A 22284-nucleotide genomic window follows, 5' to 3' on the forward strand; every position below is an offset into this window, starting at 1 on the left:
CAGGTTAAAGGCAACATAACAAAGATGACTAGCTTGAAAAATTAATTTGAAAACATTATGGCTAGTTGAAGCTAAGTGAATTATAAAAGCATAACTGTGATTCCTTTGAGAATTTTTACAGAGAATGTTTACTATTTAATTTGAGTTATCTCAGCCACAAGAGACACTGGGTTAGAGATTCCATCATTTCATGGAAATAAATTATATTCAGCAATTTCAAGTTTTGGCTATCCAGTGCCAATTAATGGGATTGCTGGAACAAATGCAACAGTTTAATCCAATTTACTTTATAATATGCTGCTGTTCCTATACTGAAACACAGGCTTCAGAGCTCTCTCTTCCTGTATAATTATTCTGATTACAAAGTCTAAAATATTGCAATCTAGAACCAATGTAAATACAGTTATTTCAAATACTGAATACAGTGTCTTCCACATTTAGTACACAAGGAAAATGCTTGATTTTGTACAGCACACAAATAGGTCCATCAATGCTCTGAGTGAGACGCCAAAGAACAATATTTTCCCTCAGTCAACAACAGTCACCAAAACGACTGTGGTCTCTTTAACTGGATTCTGTAAATAATATCCATTACAAGAAAAAACCACAAAAATATAAAAGCATAAAAAAACTTCCCATTCCAGGAAATTGGCAGGCAATTGAGGGCTACATTTGGTCCATCTTGATTTCTGCAACAGAATACCAGCAGCCTTTAGTTATGAAAAAATCCATCCCTCAGGTTCCCCATTTTTCAAAATAGCTCCAAGCTGTGACAAAGGTTTCAATCTTGACACCAAACTTTTGTCCCTGGTGAGACGTATACCTCAGCACGGCATTAAGAACCATGTTCAAATGGTGTGGAGGCAAAGTGAAAAGAAAAGTTATGTACCTCATTATTGTGGTGTTTTCTGTCTAAACTCTTCGATTTGTTGTAGTCAAATTTCAGCTGAATGGACGTGCCAGTAGGTGTTTGTTTGGGACCACACTGCCAAGGGCCATGCTTCATTCAATGAAGAAGGAGCTGGATTCTACAATAGGATTTTGAGGGAGGGCGAAAGTGAGGAGAAAGACTGCGGCTACTCCACTTTGCTGGCACTTTGAGACTTCTCAGTCCTGGCTGGCACCCATCATAAACCATGTTGCGCTAACTTTACAATAATCAACTGCGGCATACATTTTACAAGTCTACAACAGTGCCTGCCAGAATAATATAGAAACAAAGAAAATAGGAGCAGGAGTAGGCCATTCGAGCCTGCTCCGCCATTCAATATGATCACGGCTGATCTTCTATCTCAATACCATATTCCCGCTCTCTCTCCATACCCCTTGATGCCTTTTGTGTCTAGAAATCTATCTAGCTCCTTCTTAAATATATTCAGTGACTTGGCCTCCACAGCCTTCTGTGGTAGAGAATTCCATCGGTTCACCATCCTCTGAGTGAAGAAATTTCTCATCTCAGTCCTAAATATCCTACCCCGTATCCTGAGAATAATTAGAGTCATGGGCAGCATGCCCAATGGCCCCAATTACAGAGACTTCAATAAGTTCGAACTAAAGTTTCATCCATGCACAATTTCACGAGGTTCTACACACAGGCTCTGCACGCGCACTCGCTGCGCACAGGCTCGGCATATACACTCGCTGCAAACATCTCCACATACACACTCATTATAAACAGGTTCTGCATACACACTCATGGCAAACAAGCTCTACATACACACTCGCTGGAAACAGGCTCTGTAAAGAAAAAGTAAAACACTTCAAATGCTAGAAATCTGAGACAAAAACAAAAAATGCTAGAAACACTCAGGTCAGGCAGCATCTGCGGAGAGAACAGAGGAAATAACACTCCGGGGCTGGACCCTTGCTCAAAACTGGAGTAATGAACAGTATTTTAAAAAAAGGCAGAACAAAGGGAAAGAGGAACAGGGAAAACACACACCACAAGAACAGAAAGAGAACGATCTGTAACGTACCCGGTTAAATGGCAAAAGTGGTATTAGCAAGAGACAAATAGGAGGCATCCATCATAAGAGAAATGGGAAGGGGGAAGGCAGAGAGGAGGAATGGTCAACTCTATCATCCTGGTTAAAGGTGCTGTTGAAGGAGCAGCAGGTGGTCAGATTCAGGGATTGCTCTGTAACAGAGTTGTTCAGAGGAAAATTAAATTTGATTCTCCAAAGCTAAATTTTGCCTCTCAGTGCCACATTTAGTACAAAGGCTCCACTTAATATGATGTCAGGCAACATCCCATCATTTTCTCAATGTTAAATTTTTTGTGGTTTTGTTCAAAATACCTGGATTTGTCAACAAGAAATATTGAAAACTTAAACTATTCACTCCCATGATTTAAAAGGAGACAATCTGTGCTTACAGTTGGACATTAATGTCAAACACCTGCACTGTGAAATAAAAGAGGAAAGTCTTACAACCAAGTCGATGTCAGAGCCTAACTTGTTCTCTGGTAGTTTTCTTAATGTAATATTTTTGAATGCCTTCAAATCTAATTTTCTTAATCCCTAGTATTTGCTGTCACTCCAGCTGCAATTTGGGAGCTAATAAAAGAGAACTGAATTGCTGGGAATTATCTATTGTTGGAACAATCAAAACAGTACTGCAGCAATATCCTTTTGAGTAGGAATCAGTAACAAATTTCAAGCCACATTGAGTTGCGAGGCCATGCATTTTATTTTAAAATCCAGTGCATAATTCACACCTATTTTTTTTTTAGGGAAAACAAGACAATATTTATTACATTATCTCCGAAATATTCTGTCACACCTACTCAAACAATCCAATTGAAGAAAAACAAAACCTGATCTCCTGTGGTGGTGTTCATGGGGAGACAGAGGTTACACTGCTGCATGTGGATGAGAGCGAGGGGGAGGGTTGCACATGGACACTGAAATCATTTGAAAAGAAGTTAGTAAGAGATATGCACACAATGAAGATTTCTTTTTTTACGATTGGTTCCTGGAAAATAAATAGGCAGTGCTTTCTTTATCCACTGAAGGTCGATAAACTAATAAATGTTGATACCCTTATATACAGCAGTTACATAAATAAATTGCTGCATGAAATGTGAGAAAGGCAGCCAGTGGGTGGGAAGGGAAAAAGCAGCTCAGGGAGGAGGGGGAAGAAAGAAAAGGTGACCTGAAGGCCTACTTTTTTTTTGGTGGATTGCCTTAAAACAAAGGCACAGTGGACTCCGAGGATAGTGAATATTCACTTGTGTTATGCAGTTCTGCTGATTGCAAATGAGCTGCACATTGAGAGTGGAACCTGTTGCTGTTGACTTAGGTGGTGGTAAAGAGCAAGGGAGCACTTAGGGCCACAAACGTGCAATCTAAGACTCCTTGTACCTTCAGGAATCCTGACACTCTATAAAACTAAAATAGCTTGTCAAGCTACCATAGGAAAGAAAATGAAACGACTTGAGTTAGCAAACTTGGCATCTGCGAGTTGCTTGAAGCATCTGTGCACAGCATATTCACTGTTTAGTTATCTCCCCAGTAGTAGCCTGGAATGACCCTGTAGTGAGAAAGTTAAGGGTGATTGTGACCTTTACAGCCAATAGCAGTGGGGTGCCTGACATAACTCCCAGACAACTTCCTTCGAAAGCCAAGCAGCCACAAGCACTGTTCCTAGGACAACTGGAGGTCTGTGTGCCTCTGCCTGTATTATCTGGTGTAGGGATACCGACAGGCGAGTGCTCTGTGCCTCCAGTGCCAAGCCTGGCATCCCATTGTTGCTCCTCTTCCTTTTGTACCAAAAAGTAAAGATATGGGGGGATTCCCAAGGGCAAACGCATCGTGCCCTGTTTGAAATGATGAGGGAAATAATGGGACAAAATGGGGAAGTTATTGCTAACAGCAAAATCATTTTTTTTTTAAATCACCAAATCTGGTCAGGAATGAGATTTTTGAAAGTCCTAAAACTACAGCAGCTGGGCTCTTTAATTTCAGTTCTAATTTCTATTTGTGCCTAGAAACCCTGGACACCTGAGGTCATGAACTAAAAGAAATGACAGAAAATGGGGTGTACAATGTCACCATTGCCAGTACATCTCGTTTGCATCCATCAGCCAAAAATGTGTTGCCGCTTTCCCTAACCACTAGAAAAGACAGCAAAAAATATAACGAGCAATAAAGTGGGCAGACTTCTGGTAGAATGGAGCATTGACCCATTTTTTGATACCTGCCTCCCCCTCCTCCTCCATTTACATGTTAAACAAGCACGCCTTATTAGAAAATATAAACTATCAAATTGCTGCTTCATGTTCAATTGACGTCCACCTGACTGTTCCAGATGAATATTAGGTGGATGTTACAAGTCCCATGGCAATATCCAAAAGTGTGTGTTCTGGCTGTTATCCTGGCCAACAGTCTTCCCTCAATCATCAACATAGCCAAAAAAAGAGATTAACTGTTCACTCATCTCATTGCAAGATTCTGAGATCTTCCTGCATACAAAATCTTGCTGCTACAATGTCTACCTAACAAGCACTGCACTTCAAAGTAATTCATTGTACATGAATTGCTTCAATAGATTTGAGACACGTAATAAGGGGCTGTGTGAATGCTAGTCTTTCTTTTTGATTATATCCTTTCATTATTTTGTACTGTTATGCAAGTGACTTTTAAAAGAATCAAATGGTAGGGTTTTTAAAACTTAAATAAAGAGATCCTACTCTTCTTCACTGTAAACCCTACTAACTATTTATGCCCTTTTCTTCCTTCAAGCCTTTCAGGTAGACTTTGTGTAATTTTAAATGGCACTTCCTCTTCAGAATGAGCATTCGTTTGGAAAATTGCAGATGGCTCAATTTAATTGCAACAATACTTGCCAAAGCTTTTATAAAACATTTCTATTCATATCAACTTGATTAAATGCAGATAATTTTGCTCCTTTTTTTGTGTTTGAGGATGGAGGTGAAAGGGATAAAAAGCAGGGTGTAAAATACAGTAAAATGACTCAGGGTAGAGCTTTTAAATTAAAACAAACTATAATTTTCATCCTCATACATTATTTTGTATAAAAGAAAATCCTTGAGCATATAATGCTTGTCTGATCAATGCCTAAATTGATTGCCTATGTCTTAACCACTCTTTGCAAAGCTCCAATTCCAATTGCCTTTTAAATTCAAAACAGGCCAGTATTATTTGCACTCTTTTCCATATCTACCACTTATAACTTTGCTTTTGATTATTTTTTTCTTTAAGTCAAAATTTTTCTTTTGATATCTTCAATACCTATATGCTCCTTGTAGTCAGTTACAAACCAGAATGTAGAGAAGCCTGGGAGCAGGCCACCCTGTAAGTGATAATCTCTTTTGTTGGAGCTATGCAGTGAGGCTAACTACTGAGGTTAAAAAATAACTGATTTTAAATAGAATATTGAATATAACAGAAGTTGCAAAAACTGAGTAAGTCCTGATAACTTTTTCAGATACACATTATAGGCAATCCAAAATTTTCAATCCAGCAGATAAAATACAAAGCACTGATGGGTGGTGAATGTTACATCGCTGTACAAAAAGGTCATGGGATAAGCCAGGTTATTAGAGATCAGTAAGTCTCACGTTGGTAGTACGAAAGATGGGTAGAGACCATAGGAAGAGATAAGGCTAGTGAAAATTATGGGATAACCAGTAATAACAGGGATTTGTAAACAGCAATACATGCTTGACTAGTTTTCAAATATTTCAAATTATCAAGCAAACTGACTAAGGGAATATAGTGGAGTAGCATATTTAGATTTTCAAAAAGCATTCAATACCAATAAAAGATTTGTTGCAAAGATTAATGCTCATAATATTAAAGGTGAAGTGCTGGCATTGTTAAACAAGTAAATGAAGGACAGTTGTCAGGAGTTAATAGATGTTTCTTAGACTAGTAACACGTACCTAATGGCATGCAACATTGATCTGTGTTAGGACTTGTAATTTCCACATACATAAATGATTTGGGAATTGGCATAAAGAGAATATTAAAGTTTGCTATCAATACCATATCAGGGGTATGGTAAACTCTAAGAAGAATTCAAGAGGATGAAGACAGATGCGTGGCAAATGCAGTTCAACATAAATAAATGCAAAATCGTACATTTTCGAAAATGAAGAGAATGGAAATATATTACAAATGGTAATTTTCAATGGAGTGGAGGAACAGAATGATTTAGGGGTCCAGATACTCAGATCTTTAAAAGGAGGATCATAAATGAAAAAAGTCATTAAGCTGGGACATGGGATTCTAGGTTTCATATACAGGATAATGAATTCAAAAGCAAGAAGTTAATGATGAATCTGTACAGGACATTAATTAGGTCACAATTCAAGTAGTGCGTGCAGTTTTGGACACCTCATTATAGAAGGATATCAAAGCCACGGAAAAGCTTCAATGTATGTTCACCAGGACGATATCAGGGTTAAAGGGACATAGCAGTTATGATAACACGTGAAAAATTAGAACCAAAAAAAAAATCACTGGAGCAAGGGGTAATTCTATTGGTGCTCTCAATTTTAAAAGGATTTGAGAGGGTGAATAGTGAAGGAATATTACTACTGAATTCATAACAAGTTTGCCATGCAATGCCCAATCTAGAAGATTGTTCAGTTAGAGAGAGCATCCAACAATTACCAAAACTTCCATTCATAGTTACACAGCGAAGACTGTAAAGTCTCATTTAAATTGAACACACTAATGTATCTTCAGTCAAAACTGAAATGTTCTAGTGACTCATTATTGAAACTACTGCCTGTCCGGGAAAGGAGACAACCACATAACTCTAATGCCAGCCTCAATTCTCAGTTGGGATATGAAGTCATATTGTTGGCTCTCTGAGTGACAATTCCCCCCTCCTGATGTTTGCTCAGTCCTTGGTGGGAGGGGATGAGGGGGAGTGGGGATGAGGCAGGAAGGGAAAAGAGATGGGGGGGGAAGGAAGAGACAGAGAGAGAGAGAGAAAAGAGAAAAGGGAAGGGGGAAGAGGCAGGGGGATAGGGAGAGAGACTTGAAAAAAAAGCAGGTGACAGTGAGTCAGATTTAAACTCAAAAGTGCTTCAAAAATGAATTGCTTTTGTTTTCCTCCCTTAAATGCAGCCATTCTATATCACAAAAAACAATATACCACAAACAATTAATGGTCAGTTAATCTGTTATTGAGTTTTTTTAAAATTCGTTCACGGGATGTGGCTGTCGCTGGCGAGGTCAGCATTTATTGCCCATCCCTAACTGCCCTTGAGAATGTGGTGGTGAGCCGCCTTCTTGAACCGCTGCAGTCCGTGTGGTGACGGTTCTCCCACAGTGCTGTTAGGTCGGGAGTTCCAGGATTTTGACCCAGCGACAATGAAGGAACAGCGATATATTTCCAAGTCGGGATGGTGTGTGACTTGGAGGGGAACGTGCAGGTGGTGTTGTTCCCATGTGCCTGCTGCTCTTGTCCTTCTAGATGGTAGAGGTCGCGGGTTTGGGAGGTGCTGTCGAAGAAGCACCTTTATTGAGTTAAAAGGGGAATCTTGGCCAGGACATCATGTCTTCTCGGAACAGTGGTAAGGGATCTTTTAACGCCCACCTTCACAGGCAGACGAGACCTCAGATTAACATCTCATAACAAGAATTCTTCCCTCACATCATCAGGGTCATCATTTTGAGTTCTGCAATGTGGGAGCTGATAACACCATTTCCATCTTGTCCCAAAGGAATGGGTTGGGCGAATTTGGTTTGCATTACAATAAAAATGTTCAACTTTTTCTAAAATTAATGTCTGTAAATCTTTATTCAAGTCCTTCACAGGATACAGAAAGTGAGGAAAATCACTTAATATTCTATTTCGAAGTATTTTTCTAGCATAGCCAGGAAGACTGCATTGTTGCACAAGTCATATTACCTTTGTTGCCACGAAGTCTTTACAAAATGAAGGCTAGGCACTGAAGATCACTTTTCAGCTTTTTGTTTTAATTAAGACCATAACACAGAATAGTGAGACAAGCAAGCACATTCATTGGGTGGGATTGGGGTGGCGGGGGGGGGGGGGGGGTGCAGAAGAGAACAAACAGGAATAACCACATTGAATCTGGATTTTTATAAGCTGGTTAAATTTTCGTTAACTACAATCCTCAGAATAAACTTTGCAAGCAAGTTAGTTCTGTTTCTGCCTAGTTCCAGTACAGTATTGCCAAACACAGTACTTTAAAGTCTGGTGGTTTTTTCACAGTTTGAAGAAAAAATATCACTAACCGCCAGATGTGTATAGTTTAGAAGCATGCAGTCAGCATCGACTGATTAAACAGTATAACCTCCAACTCTTTACATCACCCAAATTTGACAGCATTCCACGAAAACAATCTTCCATTCAGATCCCAGTTCACCCCGCCGGTCAAGTTCCAAACATGAGCATTACATTAAGTGCTTTATGGCTGTCTGGACATAGTGAAAGCTCTCTAATTTTTTAGTATTTCCTAAAAACCAAGGTGATACTAGACATTCTTGACTGTTTTGGCTTCCACACTGGAGGTTCTTTGCAACATAGTTTCAGGTACACCCCTGTTCTGGGTTTGAGGGAGCAACACAGCTGGATAACCGCAATCAGAACCAGCACAACAACCTCATTTTTCTTCACGGCTCTGCGCAACAATTGAAGCTTTGATGCAACTTTAATTATTTTCAAGACAAGAACGTACTTCTACAGCATCTCATTGGTATGCACTCCACAATGTATAGAGAATACGGCTCTCTTTTAATCTGATCATAAATAGGTTAAATAATGGGCGATAGTTATAAAGATTGCATACTCCACAAGCACAGCCCATCTTCACATGGAGATATCTTATGAGCCTTTCATAGTTTCTGTCAAGACATGGGGATACAGAAAACACAAAGCTTGTGAAACAGATAACAGAATAATTTGTGTGTCCCATGCTCAAATTGTACAGTGTACAATGCAAATAAACACTAACTGGTTCAGATGCATTTAAAAATGGCCACTCTAAGGTAACGTGGCTTGAGGATTCTACATTTATAGAAGAAACTGGCTATTCTATTGTTTCCATTTGTGCATCATTCTCAACATTTGACCTTCAAGCTTGATTGGTCACAGAGACAAATACATTGGCACACCTTGTCTGTAATACTGTGCAAAATAGTTTCAAGTGTCATTTTAGTATTTATAAAATTTCCAAACATCAGTATGAATGTAGTAGCAATGTGAAATATAGAACTCATGTGTCATTACTGGGCGTATAAAACATCCAACAAGTCTAACGCTTCCATCCCCCATCTCAACCAGCCTGCACACTTTCGGAAGTAGTTGAATAATTCAAGCATGCAGGCAATTAGCCTTATAGGGTTTAATATTCTTCAGTTCTCAACACTAAATGTCTACAATTTCCAAGTTCAACGACAGATACACACACAATCTTTACACAATACCAAAAAATAAATATGAAATAAAACGGCTTCCTGCAGTGTGTTTTTAAATTGAGGCAGTTATGAACCTTTATAATTAGCAAATCGCATACATCAATAAAACATTCCTCATGCAACTCTTTTACTATAATCAGTGTGCACTGTTATGTACAGATTATTCTAACAATACAAAGTCCTTTTACTTCTCACAACTGAGATTGTAGATCACTCAAAACAATTAGAAATATTTTTTGCATACAGTGATTGAATTGATAAACACAAACTGCAATTTTACCTTTTGAACATTGTGATTAACCTTGCAGCAAGATTGGATATTCAGCAGAACTTCAACTGACCACTGGCTTATCATCAAACTGGCTAACGAGCTTACAGCCATAGACAAAATATTCCTGAAGATATTTTTCCAAAATAAAACTAAACCTCTACATCCTGGTATTCACTCATCATTTTTGTCATTCTGCTCCTTGTCGGTTGAAAATAAAAAGTGCAGACAGCGTACATGCAACGTGTACGGTTAGCACTGAATCTCAATATGCTGGCATACTCTATTGCTCCATCTCACAGTACTCAAAACTAATTGGTCAGCGGTAGCTGTAGCCACTAGCTCATAATTACTATGTAATAATTGCAGCCATACTCAGCACTCCAGCAAAGAACCGGCACTAGTTTTTTTTTGAAAAGTGAATTCTTGTGCTTATTAAGATGAGCGATGTTAGCACTAAGAAATGGAACACTTGACTATTTTGGTCACCCAGTATCAACATCATGCACCATGTCAAGTGCAGTATAATGGGCCAGATTTTGCTGTAGCAGGGCATCTAACAGTAAAATCGGGCCCATTAGTTGCAGACTAAAACTTTTGACTTTGTTCCCACAATGTGCCTCAGCACAAACTTTAAGGGCAGCCCCATGGCTCCTGCAAGTCAGATTGTTCGTTTGGAGATATTTTGTGCTCTGGATCCATATCCATCAGGAACTGATGGAAACTATCAGTTCGCATAGGTCCCTTCCAGCAAAAAGACAGAGGAGCTTTTTATGCAGTCAGTTTGGGCTGGATACAAGCCTAGATCTCAGAAGTGAAAGGCCAGTGTGCAAAATCACCACATCTAGATGTCTAATATTGCTAAAATTGCTACAAGTTCTTTTTAAAAAAATATATATATTGGCACAGATTTTTCTGTCAAAATAATGTTGAGGCTAATGGCACTCACCGTTATTTAAGCTTAAATGGTACAGCAACTTCAGGCAAGGGGCAGGTGCATGGTTGAGTGCCAATATCCAAAGTTGCTGTGCGAGTTGCGCTGCTCTGTTGGTAGCTTCGGGAAAACGGCATCTCGCTGCCAGCCTCACTACTGAAATGCATTGAATGTGAAGTTGCTGTATTTGCGCGGTAGATACAAACTAAACTCACCACAGAAAGTTAAGTCTTGTCAAAAGCGCACGTACCCTTTTAATGACTTGCTAACTGTTAATTACTGCCAATCAGCCTCTCTGGCACTGAAAATTAACTATTAAAAGTGTGGAGTCTCATTCCTTCCAGTATTAACTGTTGTTGGAGATTTTAAAAACATCAAACTTACAAAAAAAAGTTTACTTTTCCTTTCTGTTTCTTTTTTCTCTCTCTTAATCCAATCTTTCTTTCCCTCTCTCTATTTCTCTTTCTGTACCTGATTTGACATTGAATTCACCCACTCTAATTTACTCTTCCTTCTCTGTTGTTCGTCTAATAATTTCACAATCCTTCAATCTGACTGGCTAAGGAGATACACTGTTGCTTGCCTTGTTCACTCAGGTCCCAGATGCCGTTTCCCTCGCTGTGACGTTATTAGCTCGCACTTTCAGCAAATTGCCACCCAAAAAATTTTAAAACCTAAAAGTGCAAAGGAAAGTGTAACGGATGCCCTGCTACAGCAAAATCTGGGCCATTGTGACTACTGTTGAATGTAGCGATGAGTGAAATAATGTTTTGAAATGTTTCTGTTCCCATTAGAAGTAATTTTATGGATTCAGATACATTTCTCCACCCCCACCCCCACCCCCACCCCTCCCCCACTAGTCTCAATATCACTGACTCATGCTGATCACATCAGAAAAGATTAAATGGTCGACCGGGCAGGAGTTGTGTGTTTCAAAATTGAACTAGAATGAATAGAACATAACTACAGGAGATCATTCAAGTCAGTAGGCAATTTGTACCACGGAAACTGGAGAAAATTTGTTTTTCTGAAATTTTAAAGTAGTTTCTAGAAATAATCAAGGGCAACAAAAAGGTTAATATACCTAATGCCACTCCTTCCCGCACTCCTGCAACTATACTAGACAGGTTGTAATTACAGCATTTCTGTGCATTTCTGGTGACATGATCCCATACACATTGGCTGCACTGATCTGTTTAAATCACATTTTATATATAAAAATGGCCATAATTTGGCTTTACTTTTACTTGCCAAAAGTGTTAAGAATATGAAAATGGATCAACGGATTGTCACCCTGTTATCAAGGAGATAGATACAGTTCCATTGTTTTAACAAAAAGTTATTTAATTTCAAAAGGGAAAACTCTTTTTACACAGCTGTTAAGGAAAATAAAATATTTAATGCAGGTTGCATCTTGAAATCTGAAAATGCTAGTGATAGAGATATCAGATAGTTCCATGATAAATTATTTTAATAGGTGTGTTTTTCAATTAACGTGACTGTTTAGACATAAATCTTAAGACGTTTAATACTTCATTGAATATATTAACATATTTCGCATATTGTTTCAAAGAGTTCTAGCTTCAAACCCATTTGAGGGATTGGAGTGAAGCTCCGAAATGAATACTAGATTTAAAAGTGAGGTTTTAATGACTGAAACAGGTGGTGTGGGTTTAGGTTACCGGCATTCTACACAAATTTTAAAACCAGGAGCTACCATCAACCAACGGCTGAGAGCAAGTTCCAGAACTGACCCAAACAGAGTAGATGTCAATAGGCTGATACTTAGAAATGGCAAATACCAGATGAGAAAAATAACATTAATCATTGGGCAAGGATGATCCCTGACGAACAGTTTTTGAAAAATGAAAAACTTGCAACAGAATTTTGCAGAATTATTCTTATAAAGGTTCTTTTTATTAAAAAAAGTTGCAAGGATTTTTTCCCTCAGCAGATTTACAGTACCTTGTCCATGATCATTCTTCATGTGTGAAGCCAGTGAATGTTGAGAGGCTAATTGACTGAAAGCTGTCAGAGCCGAGCACAATCCTCATCTATGCCCCAGAAAACTAAGATGAATAGCCTCCCCACCCCCCCAAAAAAGCTGACAGCTCAGAACTAACACAGAACATGGGCATTATGACATGTGAAAACAAGAAGATAGACTGAAAATGAAGTTGGAAAGAGCATATCTTAAAATGGAGCTATATTAAGAATTTTATTGCGGGGAGGGGGGGGGGGGGAAGATACCAAAGTACAAAAAAGTGCAGTTTGCAGCAGTGGTGGAGCTAGAAATTACTGAAGGGGGATACGATTACTGAAGGCACGACATTTATTTTCAAGGAGGGGTAGGGATCAACATTTCAAAGAAGCAGCTGCAACCAGTCATTAAGAAAAGACCCTTTATAAAGATAACAGCTGAACATGCTCCAGAAAACTTCCTCGAGAAAAATTACTTTTTCCACATTATATTTTAGCAGCTTGCTATTTATAACTTCTTTGGGGGACAAACACTATTAAAACACGTGAAATTATGACTTAGAGACCATCAGCTCATTTAAAAACATTTTTATCTCAAGTTTATGCACAACCAGGAGCAAAAAGTATTTTCTGAATGACTGGTGTGATAGCCTTCAGTCCCACCCTCCAACTGGTCAGATTACCAGTGACCGTCTCCACTCCTCTTATCAGATTGATTTTGAATCCCCAATCCCAGTGGGAAAAATTGATTTTTCTTTTGAAACGCAAACAAGTTGATTATTGGGTTGAAACTCTGTCAGCTTACAACACCGACAGTTGCCATGGATGATACTGAGCACAAGATCACCGAGGCCAACTGTAGCAACCGAACTCCTATCCTGGTTAAGATGAATTAACAGATTCAGAATCAAACTGATGCATCTGGTCTGTATGGCTTAATGCTAGACTCTGTGGTGCCTTTAACTACTAGGACTTCTAGGGAGCTCTTCCTGAGACTTTTTAAATACAAAACAATACTAATTTACAGTGAACAGCAAACACGTTTCTCTAGTGTGTATTTGCAACAATCAAGACTGCTGCTGCCCCCGAGAAAATATAAATCAAACATACAGTTTGGAATGAGACATTATATGCAGTGAAGTTGTGGACAATCTCCTCAGCAAAGCAGCACTGCAATGGAGTGAATTTCTTATAAGAACATAAGAAATAGGAGCAAGAGTTGACCATACGGCCCCTCGAGCCTGCTCTGCCATTCAATAAGACCATGGCTGATCTTCGACCTCAACTCCACTTTCCCTCCCGATCCCCATATCCCTCGATTCCCCTCAAGTCCAAAAAACTATTTCAGCCTTGTATATACTCAACAACTCAGCAATAACAGCCCTCTGGGGTAGAGAATTCCAAGGATTCACAATCCTTTGAGTGAAGTAATTCCTCCTCATCTCAGTCCTAAATGGCTGACCCCTTGTTCTAGACACTCGAGCCAGGGGAAGCAACCTCTCGGCATCTACCCTGTCAAGCCCCCTCAGAATCTTGTATGTTTCAAAGAGGTCACCTCTCATTCTTCTAAACTCTGAGTAGAATGGGCCCATTCGACTCAATCTCTCCTCACAGGACAACCCCCTCATCCCAGGAATCAATCTAGTGAACCTCTGTTACACCGCCTCTAAGGCAAGTATATCCTTCCTTAGATAAGGAGACCAAAACTGTACACAGTACTCCAGGTGAGGTCTCACCAAAGCCCTGTACAAGTGTAGCAAGACTTCCTTACTCTTGTACTCCAGCCCCCTTGCAATAAAGGCCAACATGCTATTTGCCTTCCTTATTGCTTGCTGTACCTGCATACTAACTTTTTGCATTTCTTGTGAGAGGACACCCAAATCCCTCTGAACACCAACATTTAATAGTTTCTCACCTTTTAAAAAATATTCTGTTTTGCTATTCTTCCTACCAAAGTGAATAACCTCACATTTCCCCACATTATACTCCATCTGCCACCTTCTTGCCCACTCATTTTACCTGTCTGCATCCCTTTGCAGCCTCTTTGGGTCCTCCTCACAGCTTACTTTCCCAACTAGCTTTGTATTGTCAGTAAACTTGGATTCATTACACTCGGTCCTTTCATCTAAATCATTAATATAGATTGTAAATAGCTGAGGCCCAAGTATTGATCCTTGTGGCACCCCACTAGTTACAGCCTGCCAACCTGAAAATGTTTATCCCTACTCCCTGTTTTCTCTCCGTTAACCAATCCTCCATCCATGCTAATATATTAACCCCAACCCCATGAGCCCTTATCTTGTGTAACAACCTTATGTGGCACCTTATCGAATGCCTTTTGAAAATCCAAATATACGACATCCACTAGTTCCCTTTTATCTACCATGCTAGTTACACTCTCAAAAAACTCTAATAAATTTGTCAAACACGATTTCCCTTTCCTATAGGAACTGTGTCTGTAATTTTGAAATGTCTTCATCTTTATGTTCAATTTCTTTGTGTAGTCTTTCATTTTCTTGAAGAGCCTGGAACAGGGCTTTTCTTCACTCTTCTGCCAACTCCTTCCAGTATGTGGTACCTGGATTAGCTTTAACTAGAAGTTGATAAGCTTCTTTTGTCATCCCTTGACTTTCTGAATTCTCATTACTGCACTCTGTGCTGCCTTGATCAATTTGTGTGCGTGATTTCTTACAGCTCTTTGGTTGATCATCATTCCAGTGTTTTCTTTTGGGAGACTGCTTGTGGGACTCATTTAGCCTGCCAAAAAGTTGATTTGAAGTAGCAAGTGGTTGAATGACTTGTAAAGTTCGTCTCAGCGTAGTGCTACTTCTGACTCCGTTGGTAAAGAAGCTCTTTATAGTTGGTGGTCATTGTTGGAGCGCCAGCCTCTTTACGCTGCGATCCTTTCCCCACCCACGGGGGCTCGTTCCCTCCCCTCTCTCCCAGGCACTAACCGTCTTTCAGGAATTTCATTATAGGAAATGTGTTGCTGGGTGATCCTCTTCCACAGCTCCCAATCCCAGAAAATGGTAACCCTTATTTACAGGTGGTAGCTGAACAAAAGAATTTTTCACAAGGCCACATGCGTTACCATCAATTCCACAAGGGAGTTTAGATTATTGGAAAAATGAAGCCGACATCCAAATGAAGCAAATATAATTACAGGCACCATTATCTGAGCTTGTAGATTTTAGTGTCCCCTGTTGCTACTGAAGAAGTGCTGCTTAAAATGGTGCCCTGTCACATCCAAGCGCCACTTCCACTGACTGACCTTGATCTGCACTCTCATTCTTAACATGGCCAGGTTGAAGAGTGTTTGGAAAACACATCTGCATTTTGCACAGGCAGAGACTGGGAGCCGGAGGTCACTATTTTGGGCTTATGTCCCTTCAGCAATCTGCTCTTCGACATTATTGGCACACATATTAGAAGCCAGCTTGCCGTGTTCAGGAGCCAAACAGAGAAAGTGCAGGCTTTTGATATCAGCTCCTGGAACCCAGGAAAATTCGGGTCTCCCAAAGATAGAGGTTTGGTGAGTTTTACCCCGTCTCACCATCTAATGCAAACCTGCTGTTGGTAATGGATTGCTTAGTCAGTTTTTGGGTACAGTACATGAATGTGTCATATTTTCATGAACTTTTAGCAAAAATGGCAAATGAATTACAGTCAGAGAAATTGGCAGATGCTAAGTCAGTGAACATTTGGATGTAGTTATGGCCATACAATTAAATGCTTTGACTGCTCAGCAGAAATGTCAATTACAGTACAGTATGTTTGTGATGCCTTCCCAGAATAAGTATTCACTTAAAAACCCACTTTGGGAGCTAAACCACAGAACTCAAATTTAGAAACATCTGCAAGCAGTGAAATTAATTGGATAAGAATGTTGAATATTTTCTAAGTCAGTAAATTAAACATATGAAATATTATTTTACTGATTTCTACTGTTTGTATAAACACTTTGACAAAGCACACAAGTAGAAAGTTGTAAGACTTACTCGTCATTCATGACAAATATACAGTTTTCTTGTGATGTATGTCCTGTCACCGGATGTTTACAAGTTACCTTCCACTCATTATGACTGCAGAAAAAGAAAAAAAGTGTCAGTTTGCTATGCCAATACCGTAATTACTTCCTACCTCATTTTCTTCTGATCATGTACTATTGTACACACTTACAAAAGGCACACTGGTCGATTACCTACCTTGTAGAGCCATCTTTAGTCTTTAAATGGTAGGCATCCATCAAACACTTGAAATTTACCCAAGATTGACTGGTTATGGAGAATGCTAAGCACAACCTAAATAAATTTGTGTCATGCTAGGCAGAGGCACATGTAGCCTCAGACTGCCACTTTGTATAAAGCCCCTGGATCCGCTCAATAGCGGCAATTTTTTTTCAGACCTAACGCTGATCTAAATTGACTTCATGATAAAATCCCTAATCAAACAAATAAAGTTAGCAGAGGATGGATTGTGCTATGTGAAGGACGTCTATCATTCAAAGAACAAAATGCAAAAAACTGCAGCTGTTGGAAATCCAAAACAAAAACAGAAAATGGTAAAAACACTCAGCAAGTTGGTCAGCATCTGAGAGAACAGATGAGCTAACGTTTCCAGTGTAAACTCTTCGTTAGAAGGGTTCTGAAGAAGGGTCTACACCTGAAACATCAGCTGCTCTATTCTCTCCACAAATAATGACTGACCTGCTGAGTGATTCCAGCATTTTCTGTTTTTGTTTCAAAGAACAATGGTGATCTTTCACACACTGTAAGCAAAGAGCCATACCAAAGTAGTACAGAATCCAGAGCAGGCTCCTGTTTAAAGGCACTAAATCTGCTGCCAGGACAGGTCTTCCAAAAGCAGATCCTGTCTGTTTGCCACAGTAATGTTTAGTAAATGTGTGAGGAGTACTCTATGTAACTGCTTTACAAACATTACCAATTCAGACCTGACAAAGGAATGCCCCGTAAAAGGCCATAGAATAATGGATATACACCAGACCTGTTTTTTCTCCCCAGCTAGATGGCAGTGGTGAAGATTATATAATAGTAACTATTTTCCTATACGCTGCTTACTTACTGATTTTCCAAGGGTCTTTATGCAATAAAACTCAAATAGTGAACATAAAAACAGCCACGCAAGTAGATGCAGTGGAATCTATGACTCATTTCTGATTTACGAAGCAACTGATAAAATGTGGGAACATTTTCTTCATTTAATGACATTGGGAAACAACCTTGGGGAGAAATCCCAGGTGGGTCTTAAGTATTCCTCTTCACATCAAGAAGACTAATCTACAACAAATGCCTGCAGTTCACTAACTTTACAAGCCAAAACTAATGCTGACACCACTGTTTGACTGAGAAAGTTGAAATGGTGTGTTTGAAGAGGCTTCAATGGTAGGCACATCGGTTTACAAAAATCTACGTTGAGGTCCTAAGATCTTGGCGAAATTTCCAGATGGTAGACATGAAACACCAGCAAAGGATGCTTTCCTACTGGTTGTTAGGCTGGTGATTCCTACAAGGCCATATTGGAAATATTTAAGAGTGTCTACATTTGATTGACTAGTCTACAATCCCAGTTCAACCAAATATTGTAGATACTTATTTCATAGTATAGGCCCTATTAATTGACATTTTACAGGAATGAATCAAAGTATTAATTAACATCAGTGGGAGCCATTGGTCAAACAACCATGCTATCAATCAAAAGCATTCAGGTTTTAAGTGGAGAATCTGCCATCCTGTTCTCTCCCTCCCTCGCCAACATCTCCCCCTCCCCGCCCACCACACATTCTAGACTGAAAGCTAGGTGAACATCCTCAGCTTGTCCTCCGCGGAGAGAATGGCCGATTTAGCTTTATTTCAATTGCTCTTTGGAGGCACAGCTTTCGTTTATATCTGCAATTTTGTTAATACTGAGTTATCATGTTTGGCGTGAAAGGCAATACAAAGTTGGCATTTGCTAGATCTTGCACTGAATTTAAATGACTCCCCCCTCTCCCTCGAGAATACTGTGTTCCTCCAACTCTGGCCGCTTACACATCCCCCATTCCCTTCGCCACACCATAGCAGGCTGTGCCTTTAGCCATCTAGGCTCTAAGGCTTGGAATTCCCTCCCTAAACCTCTGCGTCTCTCCACCTCGCTCGCCTCTTTTCAGACCCTTTTTGAAACCTACTCTGACTAAGCTTTTAATCACCCCTCCTAATATCCCCTTCTTCTGGCTCAGTGCCAATTTATGTCTGATTACGCTTCTGTGAAGAGCCTTGGGACATTCTCCTCTGTTAAAGGTAGTATATAAATGCAAGTTGTTGTTGATTTTCATGTTCCTCTGTAATAGAAAAGGGACTGTTTCACTTTTACAATATTTGAAGCCTTTGGTAGCAGATGGGAGGAGCCATCCTCTCCTCAAATCTTAATTTATGTGGAATTACAGGGATTGCTTGGGTTTGGATCACCATGGATACACTGGAGATCAATTCCAGTCAACTTGTTTTTAATACGTACACCCATTTGGTAACAGGAGGCTGGGTACCTGAATTCTTTTATCCTCTGCAGGTTATAAATCTAATGATTGTTTCTCATTTGAATCTTTGCCGACACACCAGAGACCATACTCGTTGAAATCTGGTTATGTTTTTGCCGCTGCCTTTGTCGGAGTCAGGATCCAAAGAGGTCTGTAAAGATACCAAGCTCAGTTTTCATTATGAACATCACCAATATGAACGGAAGCAGTGAAGTGTTCTTTTTGAGAAGGGATTTAGCACATGACTCTCCCAGAACAAATCAAGCTATGGTGTGTGAAGGATGCCTAAATGGAGAACTGCACTTTCATGACATACGACTTGCTAAGCATTTAAATTTAGAATGTTAAAAAGGTGAAGGTTTTCACAGTAATCTTGGACTTAAGAGTTTGAAGACAGCATCTGCAGTAAGACATATCACAGTGCAATAAGTGGGTAGAATATTATACATGTTTCTGCAAAGGAAAGACTACACTTCCATTCCCACACTTGAATTTGAATCCTCCTTCATATTGCAAAATTGCCTGAAGCAGAAGTGGTTCTCTAATATGCTTGGGGTGTGGAATCTGCCTCATCTACAATTGAGGCAATTCAATAGCACAGTTGTTTTAAAAATCATGAGAGTTCCATTTCAAACTGTGCACCTTCTTGATGGCTGCAAAAGGTTCATAGAGGCTAGCAGCGTAAAATCTGCATCACAGCCCATCGTGCCTATGCCACTGCAAACTTCACACTGGAGCTATCGAGTCACATTTTCCTGCGCTCTCTCAGTACCAGTTAACATTTTCCTTCAAGTGTCTGACTCCCTCAGGTTCCTGAGCCCCCTGCAGTTAAGAAAATGGCAGCCAGCAGTAGCAGCTATTTACTACACCTCTTGAAGTGGTTCCTAACTCTCTTGGTCTCATTTACATTATAGCTCTGCCACTGAAGTCATTGGCAGCAGTGCTGAGGTAAAAAGTGGCCTATAATAAGCAATTCCATTACCATTGTCGTCTTCCAGCCTTATTCTTGTTGGAGCAGACTCCATAATTTTTTTTAAAAAGTAAGTTAGATGGTTGTTTGAAACGGAGGAATACTGAATGGTACGGGGAGCAAGCTGGAGAGTGGGATTCGTCTAGGACTAGGACTAGGCCAATGGAGAAAAACACCTGTACAGATTCGATGAACCGAATCAGAGCGAGGACAATGGGATTAGAATAAGTGGCTCTTGCTATGATTCTATGATTCCAGGTGACTGCTTCCAGCTTTAAAATGGTCATGCACAACTAGCTTTGATAGCTAAATCTTCTACATTAATATTAATACTGAAATACTTCATTAGAACCATTGAATATTATAGCTCAGAAACAGGCCAATCAGCCCATCAAGTTTCTGCCAGTCTTTTCCCATTAGCCTTCAAAGTCCCTTTTAAAAGATGTGGAGATGCCGGTGATGGACTGGGGTTGACAATTGTAAACAATTTTACAGCACCAAATTTGTTGGACTATAACTTGGTGCTGTAAAATTGTTTACAACCTTTTAAAAGAGTTTATGAAGCGGCACAGAATTCCACATTCTAAGCACCCTCTGTGAAAAAGTAGTTTCTCAGCCTCCTCCAATTCTTCTTGTGATAGTCCTAAATTTGTGCCCTCTTGTCACCTTCTCGCTACCAGTGGAAACAAGATCATGAAGAGTTGCCAGATTACAACTTTTGGTGGTCTTGAGGATCTCTGTCAGGTCATCCTTTTTAATCTTCTTAGCTCTAATGAAAAAAGCCCCAACTTCTCAAGTCTCTCTTCATAACTGTAACTCCTTATCCCTGGTAACATCCTAATGAATCTAGGTGTCACTTTTTCCATTTCTTTTATATCCTACCAATATACTGTATCCACGTAATACTCCAACTGCAGTCTAAGTTTTTGTACAATGTCAACATCACCTTGTTTATGTATTTATATGCCCCAAAATATAAAACCAAGCATTCTATTTGCCTTTTATTTTTAAAAAAATGACTATTTTCACGGTCATCTTTAATGGCTTGGATATCTGCAAGCACAAGTACTTTTGCTCCTGTACTCTATTAAAATCGTACCATTTAAGAAATATTTCCTTTTCCCATTGTTTCTTCCAAAATCTATTACCTCACATTTTTCTACAGTAGACTGCATCTACCACATATCTGCCCATCCTGTTAACCTATCTATCTCCTCCAACACTCGTTCACAATCCTCATCACAAATTGCCATACCCTAAATTTGGTGTCACAGCAAATTCTAGTATTATGTCTCAATTCCCAAGTCCACATTTATTTCAATTAAATAAGCCATTAAAGTTAAAGATGTTTTATAACATATGATGTCATAAAAACCATGACTCAGATCCATAATCACATCAAAATATATACACATTCAAAATTAGACGGTTGCAACATGCAATACAGATGTTACAGTATAAACCCCTCAACCTACATTAAAAACAGAAGTAAATGGATCCCTTAGGAACCATCCATAATTATCTTCACAACAGCACCAAGTTTTGGGGTGAAGTGGGAAGAGGGCCAAGATCACTAACAACCATTCTGTGGGTTTGTTTTAAGCAATATAATGCTTTTGTTAATCATAGAAATTTAAGTACAAAAGAAGGTTTTCAGTCCATCGTGCATGTACCAGTACAAGGTCCACAGTGGAGCCATCTACTTTATTCCCAATTCCCTGCTCTTTCCTCGTACTTTTCCCTCAAACACTCATTTAATTGGCTTTAATAACCACTTGCGGTAATGTATTCCATATTCTAATGACTGTCAAAAAATCTTGTAATCTTCCTCTTTATATTTTAGTACTAATTCTAAATTTATATCCCTCGTTACCAACTCCTGCCAAGTGGAAATACATTTTCACTGTTGACCCTTTCATACCTCTTTAAAACTTCTATTAGACCTCCCCTTGAACCTTCTCTGCTCCAATGAATATAGCCGTAGTTTTTCAAAGTGCCTCACCGTAACTATATCCTCTCACCCCACTGCCCCCCCCCCCCCCCCGCCCAATATCATTGTGTAATTTACATTGCACCTTTCTCATGGCTTCGATATCCTTTCTATAATGGGTATCCAAAACTGTACACAGCAAATAAAAAACTCTTGATACTAGTGAAAAAGAAATAATTTTGCATGGCTTA

The 22284-nt window shown here is 39.4% G+C and overlaps 1 protein-coding gene and 1 pseudogene across 6 annotated transcripts in view; both read right to left on the bottom strand.

Moving 5' to 3' along the window:
- Positions 1–22284, bottom strand: part of plekha5 (pleckstrin homology domain containing, family A member 5) — a 268257-nt gene that overhangs the window by 102491 nt on the left and 143482 nt on the right. For all 6 annotated transcript variants that reach the window (XM_068004746.1, XM_068004742.1, XM_068004741.1 and 3 more), the window contains one exon: positions 16600–16683. In XM_068004746.1, coding sequence (XP_067860847.1) covers positions 16600–16683 — 84 coding nt within the window. The remainder of the gene's footprint in view (positions 1–16599; positions 16684–22284) is intronic.
- LOC137341899 (geminin pseudogene) lies at positions 15043–15890 on the bottom strand (annotated as a pseudogene).

This window comes from Heptranchias perlo, chromosome 24, assembly GCF_035084215.1.
Source record: "Heptranchias perlo isolate sHepPer1 chromosome 24, sHepPer1.hap1, whole genome shotgun sequence".
Lineage (NCBI taxonomy): Eukaryota > Metazoa > Chordata > Chondrichthyes > Hexanchiformes > Hexanchidae > Heptranchias > Heptranchias perlo.